This window comes from Salvelinus alpinus, chromosome 5, assembly GCF_045679555.1.
Source record: "Salvelinus alpinus chromosome 5, SLU_Salpinus.1, whole genome shotgun sequence".
Lineage (NCBI taxonomy): Eukaryota > Metazoa > Chordata > Actinopteri > Salmoniformes > Salmonidae > Salvelinus > Salvelinus alpinus.
Window position 1 is genome coordinate 96,655,213 of NC_092090.1, and position 22,227 is coordinate 96,677,439.

General features: G+C 41.6%; 1 protein-coding gene across 1 annotated transcript; it reads right to left on the reverse strand.

Annotated features, from left to right (window-relative positions):
• Positions 1 to 3,509: 3,509 nt before the first annotated feature.
• LOC139575376 (golgin subfamily A member 6-like protein 6) lies at positions 3,510 to 12,624 on the reverse strand. Its single transcript, XM_071400290.1, has 7 exons — positions 12,484 to 12,624; positions 11,980 to 12,213; positions 11,726 to 11,794; positions 11,525 to 11,599; positions 10,540 to 10,617; positions 8,685 to 9,942; positions 3,510 to 4,916 (listed from the first exon to the last, which is right to left on the reverse strand). The coding sequence occupies exons 2-7, from the start codon at positions 12,203 to 12,205 to the stop codon at positions 4,130 to 4,132; spliced, it is 2,493 nt and encodes an 830-aa protein (XP_071256391.1). The 5' UTR covers positions 12,206 to 12,213; positions 12,484 to 12,624; the 3' UTR covers positions 3,510 to 4,129.
• Positions 12,625 to 22,227: the final 9,603 nt, after the last annotated feature.

Consider the following 22,227-nt stretch of genomic DNA (forward strand, 5'->3'; position numbering starts at 1 on the left):
GTGTTTGGAGTATTCAGGAGTTGTGTGTGTGTGTGTGTGTGTGTGTGTGCAGGGTAGGGAAGGTGCATGGTGGAGTAGAGAGCATAGCAGTGCAGACCCCTGGAGGTTGAGTGTTTGAAGGGGTACGGGACGATACAAAGTTTGGGAACCACTGGGCTAAATGATTAAAAGACACATTATGATGTGATTGTGATTTTCCTGAACACCTCCTGAGGTAGTCAGACATGCTTTGTGTCTGGATATCTTACAAGTGTAGACAGATGTGGAAAGGTAAACTATTTAAATCATCATTATCCTGCCTTTTAAAATCATTGTTAGGTGGCACCATTGACTTATGACGTCAATATGTGAATTAAATAAATACAGTTTCTAATGTATAAACAGCCCTCTCAAAGGACAAAGCTCCACTAAATAACCAGAACATTTAAAAGGGGACATCTTACATACATCGTAAATGAAAAGGTACGTTATTCACACTATATTGTGAGTATCAAGCTATTTTTGGGGATAGAAAATGTAATCCAAAGCGCTTACTACTGTACAACATAACCACTGATATGGTATTTAGTGATACTGATTTAATACAATATTGTTTAACTTCTACTTGGTACTCCTCCCGGATCCGGGAGCACCCCCCCCCCCCCCCCCCACTGACTAGCATAGCTAGCATAGCGTCACAAGTAAATTGTAGCATCTAAATATCATTAAATCACAAGTCCAAGACACCAGATGAAAGATACACTTCTTGTGAATCTAGCCACCATTTCTGATTTTTAAAATGTTTTACAGGGAAGACACAATATGTAAATCTATTAGCTAACCACGTTAGCAAAAGACAACACTTTTCTTACACCATCAGTTTTTTACTCCATCAGAAGCTATCACTAATTCGACTAAATAAAGATATATATAGCCACTAACCAAGAAACAACTTCATAAGATGACAGTCTGATAACATATTTATGGTATAGCATAGGTTTTTTTAGAAAAATGTGCATATTTCAGGTATAAATCATAGTTTGCCATTGCAGCCACCATCACAAATCTCCCCAAAGCGACTAGAATTACTACAGAGAGCAACGTGTATTACCAATTTACTCATCATAAAACATTTCATAAAAACAGACAAAGCATAGCAATGGAAAGACACAGATCTTGTGAATTCAGACAATATTTCAGATTTTCTAAGCGTTTTACAGCGAAAACACAATACATCGTTATATTAGCATACCACATGAGCAAACGTTACCCCAGCATGAATTCAAGGCAAAGAGAGCCATAACGTTATCATCACCAAAATATATTAATTTTTTCACTAACCTTCTCAGAATTCTTCAGATGACACTCCTGTAACATCATATTACAACATACATATAGAGTTTGTTCGAAAATGTGCATATTTAGCCACAAAAAAACGTGGTTATACAATAAGAATAGTAGCAAAACTGTCCTGAAAAAGTTGTGCGCATTCTTTGAGAGTGATCTAGTTTAATCTATAACTAATCATAAACTTGACAAAAAAATACAGGGTTGACGGGAATCGAAAGACAAATTAGTTCTTAATGCAATCGCTGATTTACATTTCTAAAATTATCCTTACTTTTCAATATCGGGTCCGCCAAAGCGAAGCTACACAAAACAAGATGGCGATATATGCGTTTAACATTTTCCAACAGAACAGCGATTTATCATCATAAATAGTTCTTACTTTGAGCTGTTCTTCCATCAGATTCTTGGGCAATGTATCCTTTCTCAGGTCTAATCGTCTTTTGGTCGAAAGATGTTCTCTTGTCCCGTCGAAATAGCCACTAACGTTCGGTATGTACTGGAAAAGTGCCCAAGTCATGGGAGGACGTCACAAATAAATTCCTCAAAATCGCACTAAACGGATATAAATTGCTATAAAACGGTTTAAATTAACTACCTTATGATGTTTTTAACAACTATAACGAGTAAAAACATGACCGGGGATATATTACTGGCTAAACCAAGGCTTGGAAAGAGGCCAGTCCAAAGTCCATTCTGCGTTGGGGCGCAGAGTCGAAAAGATAGGTACTTCCGGTCTTTTGTCTTTTATAGAGGCCCTGATTGCGCAATCGACTCCATTCAAATTGTCACCACTTACTGACATCTAGTGGAAGACGTAGGCAGTGTTTGTATCCTCATAGGAATCACAGGGACATTAAAACTGACCTGGGACCAGAGGCCAAGATTTCTGAAATCTCACTCCCTGTCAGGAAAAGTGCTGTAGAATGAGATCTGTTCCACTCAGAGACATAATTCCAACGTTTATAGAAACTAGAGAGTGTTTTCTATCCAATAATAACAATAATATGCATATTGTACGAGCAAGAATTGAGAACGAGGCAGTTTAATTTGGAGACGCAAAATGTCGAAGTTGAAACAGCACCCGCTGTATTCTCAAGAGGTTTTAAGTAACATATACTATGTGTGATACAAAGCAACAAAACACTTTCTATATAGTAAAACAAGCAACATAATACTGATATTTCTCTGTGTGTCTGTTTGGATATCAAATCAAAAGAGTCGGAATCAAGTATTGGAGTCAGGAGTTGAATGGACAACTGCTACTCCTATAGTCCTCGTGGTTCCTCCTGCTCCTCTGGTGGTGTAACAGAGACATCGGGTGGTCAGAGAAGGTTACTGCATGTCTATTTAATTACTCACCTATCAGTCATATGGACATCTGCATTCAGACTGATGCTCCATCACTTCCTCTGGTCTTCTCAAACTCCTGTCCAGTAGTAGTAGTAGTAGCAGTAGTAGCAGTAGTAGTAGTAATAGTAGTAGTAGTAGCAGTAGCAGCTTTAGTAGTAGTAGTAGTAGTAGTAGCAGTAGTAGTAGTAGTAGTGGTAGTATTAGTAGCAGTAGCAGCAGTAGTAGTAGTACTAGTATCAGCAGTAGTAGTAGTACTAGTATCAGCAGTAGTAGTAGTAGTAGTAGTAGTAGTAGTAGTAGTGGTAGTATTAGTAGCAGTAGCAGCAGTAGTAGTAGTACTAGTATCAGCAGTAGTAGTAGTAGTCGTAGTATCAGTAGTAGTAGTAGTAGCTCCATCACTTCTTCTGGTCTTCTCAAACTGCTGCCCTTGAGGAGGAGGAGGAGTATCAAGTAAAGAGAGAGACCAGCTCAGTGTTGATAACTCAGTGTTGATAGCTCAGTGTTGACAGCTCAGTGTTGATAACTCAGTGTTGACAGCTCAGTGTTGACAGCTCAGTGTTGATAACTCAGTGTTGACAGCTCAGTGTTGACAGCTCAGTGTTGACAGCTCAGTGTTGACAGCTCAGTGTAGACAGCTCAGTGTAGACAGCTCAGTGTAGACAGCTCAGTGTTGACAGCTCAGTGTAGACAGCTCAGTGTTGACAGCTCAGTGTTGACAGCTCAGTGTTGACAGCTCAGTGTTGATAACTCAGTGTTGACAGCTCAGTGTTGACAGCTCAGCTCTGTACTATAGAGAATCATCCAAGACAAACAATGTCCAAACACTGATGTCTTACAAAGTTCCATTTCTTTATTTCAACAATATCAGTCTCATGTGGTATCAGAGTTCCATTGGGATTGATTGTAACTCAATATTAGGAAGGTGTTCTTAATGTTTTGTCCACTCAGTGTATATTTAAAGTTTCAACATGAAACAATTTGATAAAGAACAGGAAGTAGTGTATGGTAAATACAGCATGGTTCTCTCTGTTCAATAGTAGACCTCCTCAAACACTGAGTAAAAGTCTCACTCAGATACAGCATGGTTCTCTCTGTTCAATAGTAGACCTCCTCAAACACTGAGTAAAAGTCTCACTCAAATCTCAAGTCTCAAGTCTCAAGTCTCATCAAGATATTTACAGACCTCCCTCCCCTCCTCTAGACACTGTAGACTGGACCAGACATTATTCTGACCTGTTTTCCCCATGATCACCATGATCCATGGTCACTCACCACGGTACAGTGGACAGTAGACCTGGTCTGGTTCTACACATAGACGGTGATGGTGAATCATGTCAGATTGTGGAGAAGCCAACTTGATGAGTTTCTCCTGACCCAGCCCATCAACCCTATCAGTGCCCTCTGACCTCTCCCCTCTCCTTCCAGTCTCTTCTGCAACACTGAGTGAGCTTCACTGACCTCTTTCAAGTTCTGTCTCAGTCTCTCCACCTCTCTCCTCCATATGTCTATCCTTCTCCTCCATATGTCTATCCTTCTCCTTCATCTGTCTATTCTTCTCCTCCATCTGTCTGCTGAACTCCCTCTGCATCTTTGTCTGTGAGATCATGATGTTCCTCTGTAACTCAGGTAGGACTATCTTCATCAGGTTTCTCTCTGCTTCAACTCTGGCCTCTCCTTCATAGTTCTCCATCATCTCCTCTATCTCCTGTCTGTGTCTCTCCTCCATCTCCCTCCTCTCATTCTCTGTCTTCTCTCTAAATCTCTCCATCTTTCTCTCCATCTCCTCCCTCCTATCAGACTCCCTCTTCAGCTCCTTCTCCAGCTCTATTTTCTTCTCCTCATCCCTCTCTTCTTTCACCTGTCTCTCCAGTTCTGTTATTCGTTCTCTGAGAATTCTGATATCTTTCTTGAGCTTCTGGATCTCTCCATCTTTCTTTTTCAGAAAATCCTGCAGCTCCTTCTCAATTCTCTCTCTCAAGTCTCTCTCCTCCCTCTGTTTCCTCTCTCCTCTATCTCTCTGGATCTTTCCCTCCATTTCTCTAACCTGGGTCTCTGCCTCCTGGTAGGTCTGACTGCTGTAGAATCTCTCTCTGTTTCTTGCCACCATCTCCTCTACCTGATCCAGCAGCTCTGATACCTGAGTGCCATGGGCACTGTCCTTAATGTTGAGGACGTGGTACCAGCTCCCACATTTCTCTCTGCTCAACATGGCTCCCGCCATGACGCTCAACAGTTTCCTTTATGTATCAAGAATGTTCCACCACCCAAAGGACATCCAGCCAACTTGACACAACTTGTGGGAAGCACCGGAGTCAACATCACCCAGCATCCCTGTGGAACGCCTTCAACACCTTGTAGAGTCCATGTCCCAACGAATTGAGGCTGTTCTGAGGGAGGTGTTCCTAATGTTTTGCTCAGTGTGTGTGTGTGAGAGAGAGGCAACACACCCAGACAGCACAAAGACCTCTGTCCAACAGGTGTACAGTATATGTTACTCTTTCTATGAGCTTATAATATAAACTACAACACGAAAGGTACTGTTCACTTGACCTTTATATATGTTACTCTTTCTATGAGCTTATAATATAAACTACAACACGAAAGGTACTGTTTACTTGACCTTTATATATGTTACTCTTTCTATCAGCTTATAATATAAACTACAACATGAAAGTTACTGTTTACTTGACCTTTAATCATGTCAGTACATGTAACAGCAGTTTACAGCACTTTTTGTTCATTTTTCTCCCTTATCCCAGTTCAGTTAAACTATATATTTCTTTATTTCCCATGGGCTTCACCAGAGTGCCCCCTAGTGGCTGGAATACAACTGTTTTAAGCCCCTTACATATACAGTACATGATCAGGAAGATGCACTTTAAACATTGTTTTCTAATTGGCTAATTGTCTCACAGATGTGTTTAGAATGGCGACATTCCACAGTTCTACATGGTTTCTATGTTAAACTGGAATCGACATTCTATTCTGTGGTCAAGGAGACGTCTTTCCAATGGGCAAACGCTTCTCCACACTACATTTTGATATCTCAGACAGAGGTGTTTGTATTTCCTGGGAAGGGAGGTCTTTATAGCAACAAAAGAGCTGTGGATTTAGTGTGTACTGGCAGTGGCAACGTCCCTGAATGATGTGGTTATAATGAAGGTGGTAGTAACTACCAATCCCACATTCCATGTGACAACCATCCGAATGCTAATTAATGCTCGTTACCTTGTGGTCCTCTACTCCTGTCTATCCAGGTTGTTTCACATCCGGCTGTGATCAGGAGTCCCATAAGGCCGCACACCATTGACCCAGCGTCGTCCAGGTTTGGCCGGGGTAGGCCGTCATTGTAAATAATCATTTGTTCTTAACTGACTTGCCTAGTTAAATTAAGGTTAAAAAAAACGTTCTATAATTCAATATGGTTAGAACGAGCATTTCAGAAATAGGTTTGGAATATAGATATCCCTTCTTTTCAACAAACATAACTGTTCATGTACACTCCCATAATTCTAACTTTTATCAAGACTCACCTATGAAAAACAAATTAATTCACCTCACATTAGGTGGCGCGTCCAATAGGCTAGGAGTAAAATTAATTAAATGAGCAAAGATTCTGTAATTAGTCTACTCCTGTCTATTCAGAAGTTAATAAAATCATTCAAATTACAACACTAGAGAACATGATTTAGGACAAACCCATTTGAATTGAATCACTTTTTAACTCCCCCCTTTTGATTTGAATGGAACCATCCAAACATACTTTCCCATTGTAACGTAGAAGTGCTCAGAAAGGGACTTTTTGGAGCTGAACGCCAAAACATTAGAGAAAAGTGCTCAAAGTTTTTACCTGCCCCACCATACCATGACTCATTCATGTCATCCTCACTGAAAAATATAAATGGTTGAGATTGATATCAAGCGTACAAACAAGGTTGTCAAACTATTTGAGAATTTCCCGATTTTTATTTTTTAAAGAAATGATGTCTTGAATATAGGGTGGGTATCATGTTTTGTCTGATAATTGTACTAAAATGTGAATAATATAGATTTTTTTTTATTTTTTAAATAAATTCTATCCCCTTTTCTCCCCAATTTTCAAGGTATCCAATCGCTAGTAATTACTATCTTGTCACATCCCTACAACTCCCGTACGGGCTCGGGAGAGACGAAGGTCGAAAGTCATGCGTCCACCTGGCCCCCTTGGTTAGCGCGCATTGCACCCGGCCCGCCACAGGAGTCGCTGGAGCGCGATGAGACAAGGATATCCCTACCGGCCAAACCCTCCCTAACCCGGACGACGCTAGGCCAATTGTGCATCGCCCCATGGACCTCCCGGTCGCGGCCAGCTGCGACAGAGCCTGGGCGCGAACCCAGAGACTCTGGTGGCACAGCTAGCACTGCGATGCAGTGCCCTAGACCACTGCGCCACCCGGGAGGCCATATAATATTGACATTTCAACTTTCAAATGGAACCACAAAGATGGTTGGGGGTTCAGAAATCAGAGAATGTTGACTTGAAATGGGAATATATAAAATCAAATCAAAGTTTATTTGTCACGTGCGCCGAATACAACAGTGAAATGCTTACTTACAGGCTCTAACCAACAGTGCAATTTCTAAGTAAAAAAATGGTATTAGGTGAACAATAGGTAAGTAAATAAATTAAAAACAACAGTAGAAAAGACAGTGAAAATAACAGTAGCGAGGCTATATACAGTAGAGAGGCTATATACAGTAGTGAGGCTATATACAGTAGAGAGGCTATATACAGTAGAGAGGCTATATACAGTAGTGAGGCTATATACAGTAGAGAGGCTATATACAGTAGAGAGGCTATATACAGTAGAGAGGCTATAACAGTAGAGAGGCTATAACAGTAGAGAGGCTATATACAGTAGAGAGGCTATAACAGTATTGAGGCTATAACAGTTGCGAGGCTATATACAGTAGAGAGGCTATATACAGTCGTGAGGCTATATACAGTAGAGAGGCTATATACAGTAGAGAGGCTATATACAGTAGAGAGGCTATATACAGTAGAGAGGCTATATACAGTCGTGAGGCTATATACAGTAGAGAGGGGGGGCTGCCATAATTGACATCCACGTCTTCGGCGCCCGGGGAACAGTGGGTTAACTGCTTTGCTCAGGGGCAGAACGACAGAATTTGACCTAGACAGGATCAGACATTATTCTGACCTGTTTTCCCACCAATGACATTCATCACAGGACAGACTATCACGTTGTTCTAGACAGGATCAGACAGTATTCTGACCTGTTTTCCCACCATGACACTCATCACAGGACAGACTATCACGTTGTTCTAGACAGGATCAGACAGTATTCTGACCTGTTTTCCCACCATGACACTCATCACAGCACAGACTATCACGTTGTTCTAGACAGGATCAGACAGTATTCGGACCTGTTTTCCCACCATGACACTCATCACAGGACAGACTATCACGTTGTTCTAGACAGGATCAGACAGTATTCTGACCTGTTTTCCCACCATGACACTCATCACAGGACAGACTATCACATTGTTCTAGACAGGATCAGACAGTATTCTGACCTGTTTTCCCACCATGACACTCATCACAGGACAGACTATCACGTTGTTCTAGACAGGATCAGACAGTATTCTGACCTGTTTTCCCACCATGACACTCATCACAGGACAGACTATCACGTTGTTCTAGACAGGATCAGACAGTATTCTGACCTGTTTTCCCACCATGACACTCATCACAGGACAGACTATCACGTTGTTCTTACATTGTCAGATAAATATCATGTGATTATCTCTAACTTCTCCAATCCCTCCATGAAAAAGTAATCTCACCTCTAACCTCGTTGTCAGACTAATTCAGTGAAATGGTGAACTAGGTTACATCTGCCCAGACATTCCTCAGATCTTCATCAGTTCTCCCTGTCTTCTTCCTCTCTCTTCTTCTACCTCTCCATGTATCCCAGCACTTCTTCAGGCTAGTTACAATAACTCATTTGCACATCTCCCACAGTCTATCTATCAGTCCCTGTATCTCTCCATCCCTTTCCACAATCGCTCTATCCTTCTCCTCCATCTGTCTATCCTTCTCCTTCATCTGTCTATTCTTCTCCTCCATCTGTCTGCTGAACTCACTCTGCATCTTTGTCTGTGAGATCATGATGTTCCTCAGTCCTACCTGAGTTACAATCTTCATCAGGTTTCTCTCTGCTTCAACTCTGGCCTCTCCTTCATAGTTCTCCATCATTTCCTCTATCTCCTGTCTGTGTCTCTCCTCCATCTCCCTCCTCTCATTCTCTGTCTTCTCTCTCAATCTCTCCATCTTTCTCTCCATCTCCTCCCTCCTATCAGACTCCCTCTTCAGCTCCTTCTCCAGTTCTATTTTCTTCTCCTCATCCCTCTCTTCTTTCACCTGTCTCTCCAGTTCACTGGTTCTTTCACTGAGTGTTCTGATATCTCCCTCATGTTCCTGGATCACTCCCTCTATCTTTATCAGAGAGTCCTGGAACTCCTTCTGAAGCCTCTCTCTCAAGTCTCTCTCCTCCCTCTGTTTCCTCTCTCCTCTCTCTCTCTGGATCTTTCCCTCCATGTCTCTAACCTGGGTCTCTGCCTCCTGGTAGGTCTGACTGCTGTAGAATCTCTCTCTGTTTCCTGCCACCATCTCCTCTACCTGCTCCAGCAGCTCTGATACCTGACTACCATGGGCCCTGTCCTTAATGTTGAGGACGTGGTACCTGCTCCCACTTTTCTCTACAAGCTGCTGGAGGTCCTGACTTCCTGCTTGGAGAAACTCCTCAATGCTCTGCTCTTTCAGGCCATCATCATGTGTGAATAGAATCACAGTGTGTTCCCAACAACCCTCCCCAAACATCTCCTCTATTCTCTCCAGCACCCCTCTCTCCTCCCCCTTAGAGGGCTCCACTGGTATGACCAGGAGGAAGGCGTGGGGTCCCGGGGCAGACAGACGGACACAGAGCCCCACATCCTGTCTCATCTCCTCCAGAGAGAGTCCAGGACAGAACCAGTCTGGAGTGTCCACCAGCACCAGCCGTCTCCCACACACGTCCCCCTCTCTCCTCTTACTCCTCTGGGTCACTGCAGAGGGGCTGGCCTGGGCCCCAAACTCCTCTCTGCCCAGGATGGTGTTTCCTGCTGCACTCCTCCCAGCCCCAGTCCTCCCCAGCAGCACCAGTCTCAGCTCAGACACACTGGGAGACACTGGGGAGTCTGGACTGCTGCTCTCTCCTCCCACTGCAACACAACACACAGCACTGATCAACACACTGACTCTCTGGAGGATGTACAACAGAGTCAAATATAATATAATCTACATCCATAACTCACTATCTGGAGGATTTACAACAGAGTCAAATATAATATAATCTACATCCATAACTCACTATCTGGAGGATGTACAACAGAGTCAAATATAATATAATCTACATCCATAACTCACTATCTGGAGGATGTACAGCAGAGTCAAATATAATATAATCTACATCCATAACTCACTATCTGGAGGATGTACAACAGAGTCAAATATAATATAATCTACATCCATAACTCACTATCTGGAGGATGTACAACAGAGTCAAATATAATATAATCTACATCCATAACTCACTATCTGGAGGATGTACAACAGAGTCAAATGTAATATAATCTACATCCATAACTCACTATCTGGAGGATGTACAACAGAGTCAAATATAATATAATCTACAACCATAACTCACTATCTGGAGGATGTACAACAGAGTCAAATATAATATAATCTACATCCATAACTCACTATCTGGAGGATGTACAACAGAGTCAAATATAATATAATCTACATCCATAACTCACTATCTGGAGGAGGTAACTCCATGCTGTTTCTCCTCCTCAGTGGAAGTGTGGGGTCTGTATCTGAGGTCTCTCCTCCCACTGTAACACAACATAGAGAACTGGTCAACATACTGACTCATCAGAGACACATTTAAAACATAGTATCAACAAACTACAAATACATTACACATCATAGTGAAATATAGATTATTGGAGAAAATAGAGAATAAAAAGATTGATGACAGTTCGAGACAACGTTGATGACTCACTAAGTGAAGGATGGTCCAATATAGACAAGAAACAGTAGGAGACAACAGGACAATAGTGATAACTCACTAAGTGAAGGATGGTCCACTATAGACTAGAAACAGTAGGAGACAACAGGACAATAGTGATAACTCACTAAGTGAAGGATGGTCCACTATAGACAAGAAACAGTAGGAGACAACAGGACAATAGTGATAACTCACTAAGTGAAGGATGGTCCACTATAGACAAGAAACAGTAGGAGACAACAGGACAATAGTGATAACTCACTAAGTGAAGGATGGTCCACTATAGACTAGAAACAGTAGGAGACAACAGGACAATAGTGATAACTCACTAAGTGAAGGATGGTCCACTATAGACTAGAAACAGTAGGAGACAACAGGACAATAGTGATAACTCACTAAGTGAAGGATGGTCCACTATAGACTAGAAACAGTAGGAGACAACAGGACAATATTGATAACTCACTAAGTGAAGGATGGTCCACTATAGACTAGAAACAGTAGGAGACAACAGGACAATATTGATAACTCACTAAGTGAAGGATGGTCCACTATAGACTAGAAACAGTAGGAGACAACAGGACAATATTGATAACTCACTAAGTGAAGGATGGTCCACTATAGACTAGAAACAGTAGGAGACAACAGGACAATAGTGATAACTCACTAAGTGAAGGATGGTCCACTATAGACTAGAAACAGTAGGAGACAACAGGACAATAGTGATAACTCACTGTCTGGAGGATCATCCTTGCTCTGTCTCCTCCTGACTGGGAGTATGGAACCTGTATCTGACGTCTCTCCAGGTTCTAAAATAATAGAACAACCATTTAGAATGGGAACATTTACCTCAGTGACACATGAAGGCACATAGACCTACTGAAGGGGAGTTCTGGGTTTCTATTGAAATGTTAAGTACCACATATCTCACTCACCAGTCATCTGGGCTGAGATCTCTCTTCTCAGTCTCTCTACCTCAGTCTTCACATCACATATCTGTTGAGCTGAAATAACAAAGGAGGACTAGGATCTGAATTCTGTGTTAAAGACTTTAGACAGAAATATGATGCAGAGGGAAAGTATGAAGTGATGTAAAACAATATTCACAACTCAGTGGAGAGTCGACAATAACCAGAGAATTGAGGAAAGTACAGAAGACTAAATGTATTAATGGTGTGAATAATCTTACCCAGTTCAGCATTTTCATTGTTGACATCCTGCAGCTGTTTGTCTCTTTCCTTTAACTGCTTCTCTCTCTCCTCTAGTAGGTTATCTTTCTCTTCTACTTCCTGTCTCCTCTCTTTTAGTTCATTTGCTTTTCCCTCCAGTTGTTTGTCTCTCTCTTCCAGTAGTTTGTCTCTCTCTTCCAGTAGTCTGTCTTTCTCTTCCAGTAGTTTCATCATCTCTTTAAACATCTTCAACTCTGAGAGCAATTAACATATTTAATTGGTTGTTTGAATAAGTCATTTATTAATTCATTCAATAGTATGTCTATAAGGACATTATCATTTGATGGAGGTGGTACAATTATTATTAATTATTTCCTCCAGTCAACAGTTATCTGAGCTGAACCAATCATCAACTGGTCTATTGACTATTTGATACATTACAAATGAATTAGTCTGAAAAACTGAATGACATCACTCATGTTCCCTGATTCAATCCTCTCTCCTCCAGACTCTCTCATACTTACCAAGCTCACCAGCTGATGCCTCCCTCTTCAGCTTGTCCTCCTGGGTCTCATGTTGTAAATACCGTAATCCTGAGTCTATAGTGTAAAACAGAGAGGTGAGTTATGTGTGGTAGACTACATCACTATATACAGAACAAACAGGACCAATCAGATTTCTCCTGTCACCAAAGCCTCCATCATGTAGGGACTGTGGACACCAATGAGATCTGGTTAACTTCATAAATAATGTTGTTTTGTTATTGTCCTATCTCTGATCAAATTATTATGTTCATTGTTAGTGATAACCAGCATTGGGCTCTATGGCAGATACAGGATATTGTGTCAGGAGGCAGGGTTCTATGGAATATACATTCAGTAGAATCTGAAGAACATCTGACATCATAATCCAACCTACCTTGAGAACATTTGGGGAGAGTATTGATAAATGTAAAGAAACTGATTTAATTTGTAGCCTTGAAGAAGACACACTGCTGTTTACAAGGCCTGTAGTTTTTATAGAATCAGATTAACACTCTGGTCTGTTCTTTGTCTTGTGTTATTGGTTGTTAATAAACAAAACAGACAAATACGTAATTACTCACCGTCGTCTGATCATCCATTATCCAAGATGGAGAGTCATGAATAATGATCATGTAAAACAGAATACATTAGTTATTATTGTTCATTGAATTTCTGTCTCATTACATAATTTAATGAAATACCATACATCATATTGATATGACTGTTCATCACATTCATTACTAATGTACATCTAGGGAAAGGGATGTAAGCAGTGCTACTATTGGAACAGTCTAAACATCACAGAATGATTCATACTAGGACATCAAACTGAATTCATGTCACGTTCGTTGAAAGATGGATTGGACCAAGGTGCAACGTGGTAGGCGTACATCATCAATTTATTAAATCAACACCAAAAACAAGAAAGAATAAACAACACGTAAGGTTTTGTAGCGCTAACACAGCAACTAACCAAAAACAAGAACCATACCCGGCCAACAAAGAAATAGAAAAACTAGAATGCCCACCCAAATCAAACCCTGACCTAACCAAATAGAGAAATAAAAAGGTCAGGGCGTGACAATTCAAGCTGATTCCATGTTCATTTTGGAGTGTGATATGTTGAGCTCTATGGCAGAAATATTGTGGGAGAACTATGATATGAAAATTCTGGATAATTTGAAGAACATCTATACATCTTAATCCAACCTACCTTGAGAACATTTGGGGAGAGTATTGATAAATGTAAAGAAACTGATTTAATTTGTAGCCTTGAAGAAGACACACTGCTGTTCACAAGGCCTGTAGTTTTTATAGTATCAGATTAACACTCTGGTCTGTTCTTTGTCTTGTGTTATTGGTTGTCAATAAACAAAACAGACAAATAAGTAATTACTCACGTGAAGCTGATCATCCATTATCCAATATGGAGAGTGATGAATAATGATCATGTAAAACAGAATGCATTAGTTATTATTGTTCATTGAATTTCTGTCTCATTCCATAATTTAATGAAATACCATACATCATATTGGAATGACTGTTCATCACATTCATTACTAATGTACATCTAGGGAAAGGGATGTAAGCAGCACTACTATGTGAGCAGTCTGAGAATGACTGAATGCTTCATAATAAGACATCAAGCTAAATTCAAGCTGATTCTATTTTAATTTTGGTGTGTGAAATGTTGAGCTCTATGGCAGATATATTGTGGGAGGTTTATGGTAATGCTCCTGATCATCCATTATCCAAGATGGAGAGGAATGAATATTGACAATGTATAACAAAATGTATGAGTTATTACAGTTACATTCAATCTAATTTCAGTCACATGACATTATTCAATCAAATACCATACATCATATTGATATGACTGTTCATCACATTCATTACTAATGTACATCTAGGGAAAGGGATGTAAGCAGTGCTACTATTGGAACAGTCTAAACATCACAGAATGATTCATACTAGGACATCAAACTGAATTCATGTCACGTTCGTTGAAAGATGGATTGGACCAAGGTGCAGCGTGGTAGGCGTACATCATCAATTTATTAAATCAACACCAAAAACAAGAAAGAATAAACGACACGTAAAGTTTTGTAGCGCTAACACAGCAACTAACCAAAAACAAGAACCATACCCGGCCAACAAAGAAATAGAAAAACTAGAATGCCCACCCAAATCATACCCTGACCTAACCAAATAGAGAAATAAAAAGGCTCTCTAAGGTCAGGGCGTGACAATTCAAGCTGATTCCATGTTCATTTTGGAGTGTGATATGTTGAGCTCTATGGAAGAAATATTGTGGGAGGACTATGATATGAAAATTCTGGATAATTTGAAGAACATCTATACATCTTAATCCAACCTACCTTGAGAACATTTGGGGAGAGTATTGATAAATGTAAAGAAACTGATTTAATGTGTAGCCTTGAAGAAGACACACTGCTGTTCACAAGGCCTGTAGTTTTTATAGTATCAGATTAACACTCTGGTCTGTTCTTTGTCTTGTGTTATTGGTTGTCATTAAACAAAACAGACAAATAAGTAATTACTCACGCTCATCTGATCATCCATTATCCAAGATGGAGAGTCATGAATAATGATCATGTAAAACAGAATGCATTAGTCATTATCATTACCTTCAAATCACCATCTGTCACATTATCCTCTCAAATACCATAGTGATGTGATATACATCAGAGGGGTATGAGTGTTCATCACATTCATTACTAATGACAATCAAGGGACGTGACAGTAATGTTGGAATGGTTCTAATGCTTTAGGACCAGCTCAAAGCTCAGAGTGATGGTAATATGCATTGTAACTAGTTGATATTCAGAATGAATCTAGTCTATTCATCTGTAACTCCTACTATGAACTCCTACCTACATGAGAAAGTACAAGTGTTCTGTACAGGGAAAGAGACTGGTTGTTATTGTTGTTGTTTAGGTGTTTAGAAACATTACTGGACTTCTAGAACACTTACCTTCTCTGACCCTTAAACCCACTGCAGCCTCCTCCTTCTGTTCTCCATGGATGACCTGACATATGTAGACTCCTGTATCTGACCTCCTGAAGTCTCTCAGCCTCAGAGACACGTTGCCTCTCTCCAGCTCCTGGGTGATCAGACTCACTCTGCCCTCATAGCCACTCCTCTCTGTCACCTGGCCATTCTTATACAGGTAAATACACTCTGTCTCTTTAAACCACCTGATCGTCGTGGCAACAGCACTGGTGTCAGGTGAGAGGTGACAGGGGAGGGTGACCTCTTCACCAAAATCAGCCCACACATAGTCTTCTGAGGTGAGTTTAAACTGATCTGTTCAGAAAGAGAGAACATTTCATGTTTAATGACATAATCTGTGTCAGGAACACAAATCCTCTCAGTACATTTATAAACACAGCTGAATTAAAAACTACAATAGACATACAACAACCAGGACCATGTCAATTCTAAAATACAACCCCCACAATCCCAGACAGACATATTCATTTGAAGGAAAGTATATATGTCATAGAAGAATGTGATGCTACAATCTAGAATGATATTATCCCATTTGTTCCCACATCTTTCCCAGACATGCCACTATGCTAATCTTATGCCACTAGTAAGCCTAACATGTCATCCATTTCGATTATTTATTTATTTAAAAGTATGTTTTATTATTGGTCACAATTGTGACAGAGTGCTCTGTCTATAATAACATGAACAGATATTTACCTCTATTCCTCAACCTCAATATCTATATACCTCAGTCCACTTACCCACACACCTAAACTCAATGACCCACACACCCCAGCCCTGTTACCCCCATGCTCTAACCCCAACACCCACATGATAATACCCTCAATATCTATATACCTCAGCCCACTTACCCACACACCTAAACTCAATGACCCACACACCCCAGCCCTGTTACCCCCATGCCCTAACCCTAACACCCACATGCCAATACCCTCGAATCTATACAATCAAGTACAGATACAGGCATATCCTGGCCCTAAATGACCTGTGTGTTACTCAGGACCCCAGTTCCTTTGCCAATACACCTCATCCCTGTTACTTTCCTATCTCAGTCCTGTTACCCACTTTCCTTAGGCCTGTATTCCCCAAGTCACCAACAGTAACCTATATCCAGCTATTCACTGCACACCCCAACCCTGTTATCGGCATGTTTTAGTCCTGTGACCTCTGACCTGTATACATTAAACATTTCATAGATAAACTAATATTACAGTGGTATAACACATGTGACCCAGCCCCAATCTCTTGTTTCTACCACAAACGTTGTTGCCAGAAAGGATTTGATTGGACAATAGACGTCCATCCAGCCCCATTACCTGTATGAACCTTGTGTATCCCTACACCCCATTATAAACCAGGGAAATCCATGGGCATACTCATGTTAAACAGGTCTACCCCAGTGTCCAAGCCTCAACATTCATACTAACCAGGTCTACCCCAGTGTCCAAGCCTCAACATTCATACTAACCAGGTCTACCCCAGTGTCCAAGCCTCAACATTCATACTAACCAGGTCTACCCCAGTGTCCAAGTCTCAACATTCATACTAACCAGGTCTACCCCAGTGTCCAAGCCTCAACATTCATACTAACCAGGTCTACCCCAGTGTCCAAGCCTCAACATTCATACTAACCAGGTCTACCCCAGTGTCCAAGCCTCAACATTCATACTAACCAGGTCTACCCCAGTGTCCAAGCCTCAACATTCATACTAACCAGGTCTACCATTGTGCAAGAAACAATAAACAAACCTAATAACATTAAATATCACTTCAATTATTATACTAATTCACTTTATGGGTCTATACATGGCCAATTCCCCCTGAAATAACAACATGTGATGTTTTACAGTAAAATCTCTGATTTAAACATCAGTAAAGGTAATGGATAATGGTAAAATCATCTGTAACATCATTTAGAACAAGTAAATCCTGAACCGAACTCAACTTAAATCTACTGAAGAAAGAAAAGGATCTGCTATGACTAAATATATAGAATAAATTAGAGGCAGTGTATTTTCCCATTAGTCAGACATGTTTGGCAGGTAGCCTAGCACTTAAGAGCATTGAACCAGTAACCGAATTCAAACGTCGCTGGTTTGAATCCCTGAGGAAACTAGGAAAACATTTGTTGATATTCCCTTGAGCAAGGCACTTCATCCTAATTGCTCTGGATACATATTTTACGAGGCAAGTCAGTTCAGAACAAATGCTTATTTAGAATGACAGCCAACCCCGGAAGATGCTGGACCAATTGTGCTCTGCCCTACGGGACTCCTAATCTTGTGATACAGCCTGGATTTGAACCAGAGTCTGTAGAGACACCTCTCACACTGAGATGCAGTGCCTTAGACCGCTGCGCCACTCGGGAGCCCAAATTATTTGTTGATATGTACAACTTTAACTTCTCTAGAGCCAGTAAAGTACAAAAGGTTTATTTTCTTCCGTATTGTGTCCGACTGGATTAAATGGGTTCTATAATAAAGAGATGTTTGGAGGGAGAGGTCACTGTGGAGCAGTAGAGCTGTTTCTCACAGACACAAACTCAGCTACAACTCCTCATGTTACAAACACATTTCATCCAGACACACATTTACACAGAAAGACAAATAAAACCACAAACACAAATACAAACCACAATTAGTAGCTAACAAAGTCACAAACCCTGCCCATTTTTACATTTTAGCAGACGCTCAGTAGTGAGTCCATTCATTTTCATACTTTTTTTAGTGAGCAACATTAGAGGGTTTATGCTATCATACAGCATGGTGCCGTCTTCTATCATCATATTTTAGTTAATCATCTCTAAAGTTCTGAAAACTGTTTCAATTCAAATCAGAAGACCGATCCAGCCAGCAGATGGTAGTGATGTTCTTTAATTATAGTCATATTATCCTGAGCTGTAAAGATTTAACAGTGCCTATCAATATTAGCTTCTCTTATCTCTTTGGACCCATTCACATGAGTAAATGAGTGAAATTGCTTCCATGACAAATAGTCTCATTGATTTTCCATCCCCTCCTAACAAAATAAATGTAGCTGACTGGTGGTCATTTACTGTCTGAGAAGAGAGTATCATTGCCACCTGCTGGTCAATGTTGGGAACTGCGGTAAATGTACAAATCATTAAGTCAGAAATACCATATATGGGCCTGGGGGTAAAGGCAGAGTTTGGGTTAGGGTGTGCAGGGGACAGGGCTGGGGGTAAAGACTGAGTTTGGGTTAGGGTGTACAGGGGACAGGGCTGGGGGTAAAGGCTGAGTTTGGGTTAGGGTGTACAGGGGACAGGGCTGGGGGTAAAGGCTGAGTTTGGGTTAGGGTGTGTAGGGGACAGGGCTGGGGGTAAAGGCTGAGTTTGGGTTAGGGTGTGCAGGGTACAGGGCTGGGGGTAAAGGCTGAGTTTGGGTTAGGGTGTGCAGGGGACAGGGCTGGGGGTAAAGACTGAGTTTGGGTTAGGGTGTGTAGGGGACAGGGGACAGGGATGGGGGTAAAGGCTGAGTTTGGGTTAGGGTGTACAGGGGACAGGGGACAGGGCTGGGGGTAAAGACTGAGTTTGGGTTAGGGTGTGCAGGGTACAGGGCTGGGGGTAAAGGCTGAGTTTGGGTTAGAGTGTGCAGGGGACAGGGCTGGGGTAAAGGCTGAGTTTGGGTTAGAGTGTGCAGGGGACAGGGCTGGGGGTAAAGGCTGAGTTTGGGTTAGGGTGTGCAGGGGACAGGGCTGGGGGTAAAGACTGAGTTTGGGTTAGGGTGTGTAGGGGACAGGGCTGGGGGTAAAGACTGAGTTTGGGTTAGGGTGTACAGGGGACAGGGCTGGGGGTAAAGACTGAGTTTGGGTTAGGGTGTGTAGGGGACAGGGCTGGGGGTAAAGACTGAGTTTGGGTTAGGGTGTGTAGGGTACAGGGCTGGGGGTAAAGGCTGAGTTTGGGTTAGGATGTGCAGGGTACAGGGCTGGGGGTAAAGGCTGAGTTTGGGTTAGGGTGTACAAGGGACAGGGCTGGGGGTAAAGGCTGAGTTTGGGTTAGGGTGTGCAGGGTACAGGGCTGGGGATAAGGGCTGAGTTTGGGTTAGGGTGTGCAGGGGACAGGGCTGGGGGTTAAGGCTGAGTTTGGGTTAGGGTGTGCAGGGGACAGGGCTGGGGGTAAAGGCTGAGTTTGGGTTAGGGTGTGCAGGGGACAGGGCTGGAGGTAAAGGCTGAGTTTGGGTTAGGGTGTACAGGGGACAGGGCTGGGGGTAAAGGCTGAGTTTGGGTTAGGGTGTGCAGGGGACAGGGCTGGGGGTAAAGGCTGAGTTTGGGTTAGGGTGTGTAGGGGACAGGGCTGGGGGTAAAGACTGAGTTTAGGTTAGGGTGTGCAGGGGACAGGGCTGGGGGTAAAGACTGAGTTTAGGTTAGGGTGTACAGGGGACAGTATCCATGTCAGCACATTAAGTTAATCAAGACTTTACTTTTCAAAAAAGGCACCAGAAACCATATACTTTTTGTGGTCAATTATCTTTAAATTTAGTCTCAGTATGACAATTTTCAACAAGTTTCTACTGTGACATTCTGCACAATGCTGTGTCATGTGGTAGCCCATGGCAACAGTGTTTTACCCTGTTCATCCTCAAACCCAAACCAGTATCTGACCCAGCTGTAGATGTGCAGTATAGCAGCTATTCACTACAATAGGAGGCTTTTCTGCAACTTAATTCAATGTAAATATTATAGATTTATTTTGTCATGTTTTTTTATTTTGAGTACAAAATATACAAGTGATGCTAGATCTTATGTTTTACAAGTAGATATTTAAAGTTGCATTTGATTTCAACTGTTTGTTTTTAAGTTAATTGCCTGAATTACCACTAGCCATGTTTGTTAACAGCTGATCTGTCGTTCTCTATCTAGACAATATTACCATGTTGTCTTAGAAGGTTACTGGTGATTTGTCATGAACTATTTCTCATTGAGCCCCATTCAGTGAAACAGTTCATTCAGCCTCATTTACTGCCTTTAAAAAACATAGCTGATATGGCTGACTTGCTTAAACAAAAGTGGTTTCTACTTACAATGGAGATGTACAAACTATGGCATAAGGGGACGACAAACGGATTAGAGGCAATCCGTAATTTCGATTAAGACATTAATGAGCGAGCTGGAACGGACGTAGTCAATATATAAAATGGCGCCGATAGAGAGGGCAGCCGTGCTTCTAGCCCCGAGGCAACTTTGCAGTGTTATTTCTTACATTGTTTTCCCAGACATTTTAGTGTGTTATTACATACAGCCGGGAAGAAGAAGGGTGTATGTTTCATGTATTAACTACGCATCACAACGGTGTGATTGTGATAACATAAAGGAACTCAAGTCCATTTGTTCACCCGACTTAGAATAAATACCTCACGATGAAATGCCGACCGTATTACCTCCCAAGAGAATTATCTTCGGTTATAGTCACAGCCGTGATTATTCCCCGTTACACCTGTTCAGTGTGCATTTACAGGTGATTAGAATGATTGTTATGGTCATTTTTACATGCCTTCATTACACCTGTCCAGTGTGCCTTTACAGGGGATATTAATGCTCTACTCAGACTGTAGAGTCTCGCTCCAGAGACTGGGTGGACCGGCCCCTGGGCACAAGGACCAATCCAGCCAGCTCACTTCCCTAGGGATATGGGGGGAGGGGCCGGAGAGGGCGGAGGCTAAACCAGGGAGGGGGGCCCGACCCCCGGAGAGGGGTGCCTACCTCCGCCCACGGCCAGCAGGGGGCACCAGTACATCCAGCCAGCATCCTGCACCAGGGATATCGGGGAGAGGGCCAGAGATCTGAGGGAAACTGGGTGGATTATTGACTGAAGCGCGCCAGCTAAACTGAGTTTTTATGAATATAAAGAAGGACTTTATCGAACAAAAGGACCATTTGTGATGTAACTGGGACCTTTTGGAGTGCCAACAGAAGAAGATCTTCAAAGGTAAGGCATTTATTATATCGCTATTTCTGACTTTCATGGCGCACCTACCTGGTTGAAATATGTTTTTCATGCTTTTGTATGCGGGGCGCTGTCCTCAGATATTAGCATGGTGTGCTTTCGCCGTAAAGTCTTTTTGAAATCGGATACAGTATTTTCATGAATGTTAAATATGTCTATTTCTGTAATTTTGAATTTCGTGCTCTGCAATTTCACCGGATGTTGTCGAGGCATATCCCAAAGATTAGAAGGTGAGGTCAGTACAGGTGCATCAAGCAGGGACCGAGAGACTGAAAAACAGCTTCTATCTCAAGGCCATCAGACTGTTAAACAGCCACCACTAACATCGAGTGGCCGCTGCCAACATACTGACTCAACTCCAGCCACTTTAATAATAGGAATTGATGGAAATTATGTAAAAATGTATCACTAGCCACTTTAAACAATGCCACTTAATATAATGTTTACATACCCTACATTACTCATCTCATATGTATATGTATATACTGTACTCTATATTATCTACTGCACCCTGCCATCTTTATGTAATACATGTATCACTAGCCACTTTAAACTATGCACTTTTATGTTTACATACCCTACATTACTCATCTCATATGTATATACTGTACTCTATACCATCTACTGCCTATGCCTATGCCGTTCTGTACCATCACTCATTCATATATCTTTATGTACATATTCTTTATCCCTTTACTCTTGTGTGTATAAGGTAATAGTTGTGGAATTGTTAGGTTAGATTACTCGT

Bases quoted from the DNA above. Each gene is read 5' to 3' on its own strand.
- LOC139575376 (XM_071400290.1), bottom strand. From the start codon at position 12,205: ATGTTTAAAGAGATGATGAAACTACTGGAAGAGAAAGACAGACTACTG. The intron at 11,795-11,979 runs GTAAGATTATTC...TTGTTATTTCAG, and splicing joins CAATGAAAATGCTGAACTGG to CTCAACAGATATGTGATGTG. The intron at 11,600-11,725 runs GTGAGTGAGATA...CTATTATTTTAG, and splicing joins GATCTCAGCCCAGATGACTG to AACCTGGAGAGACGTCAGAT.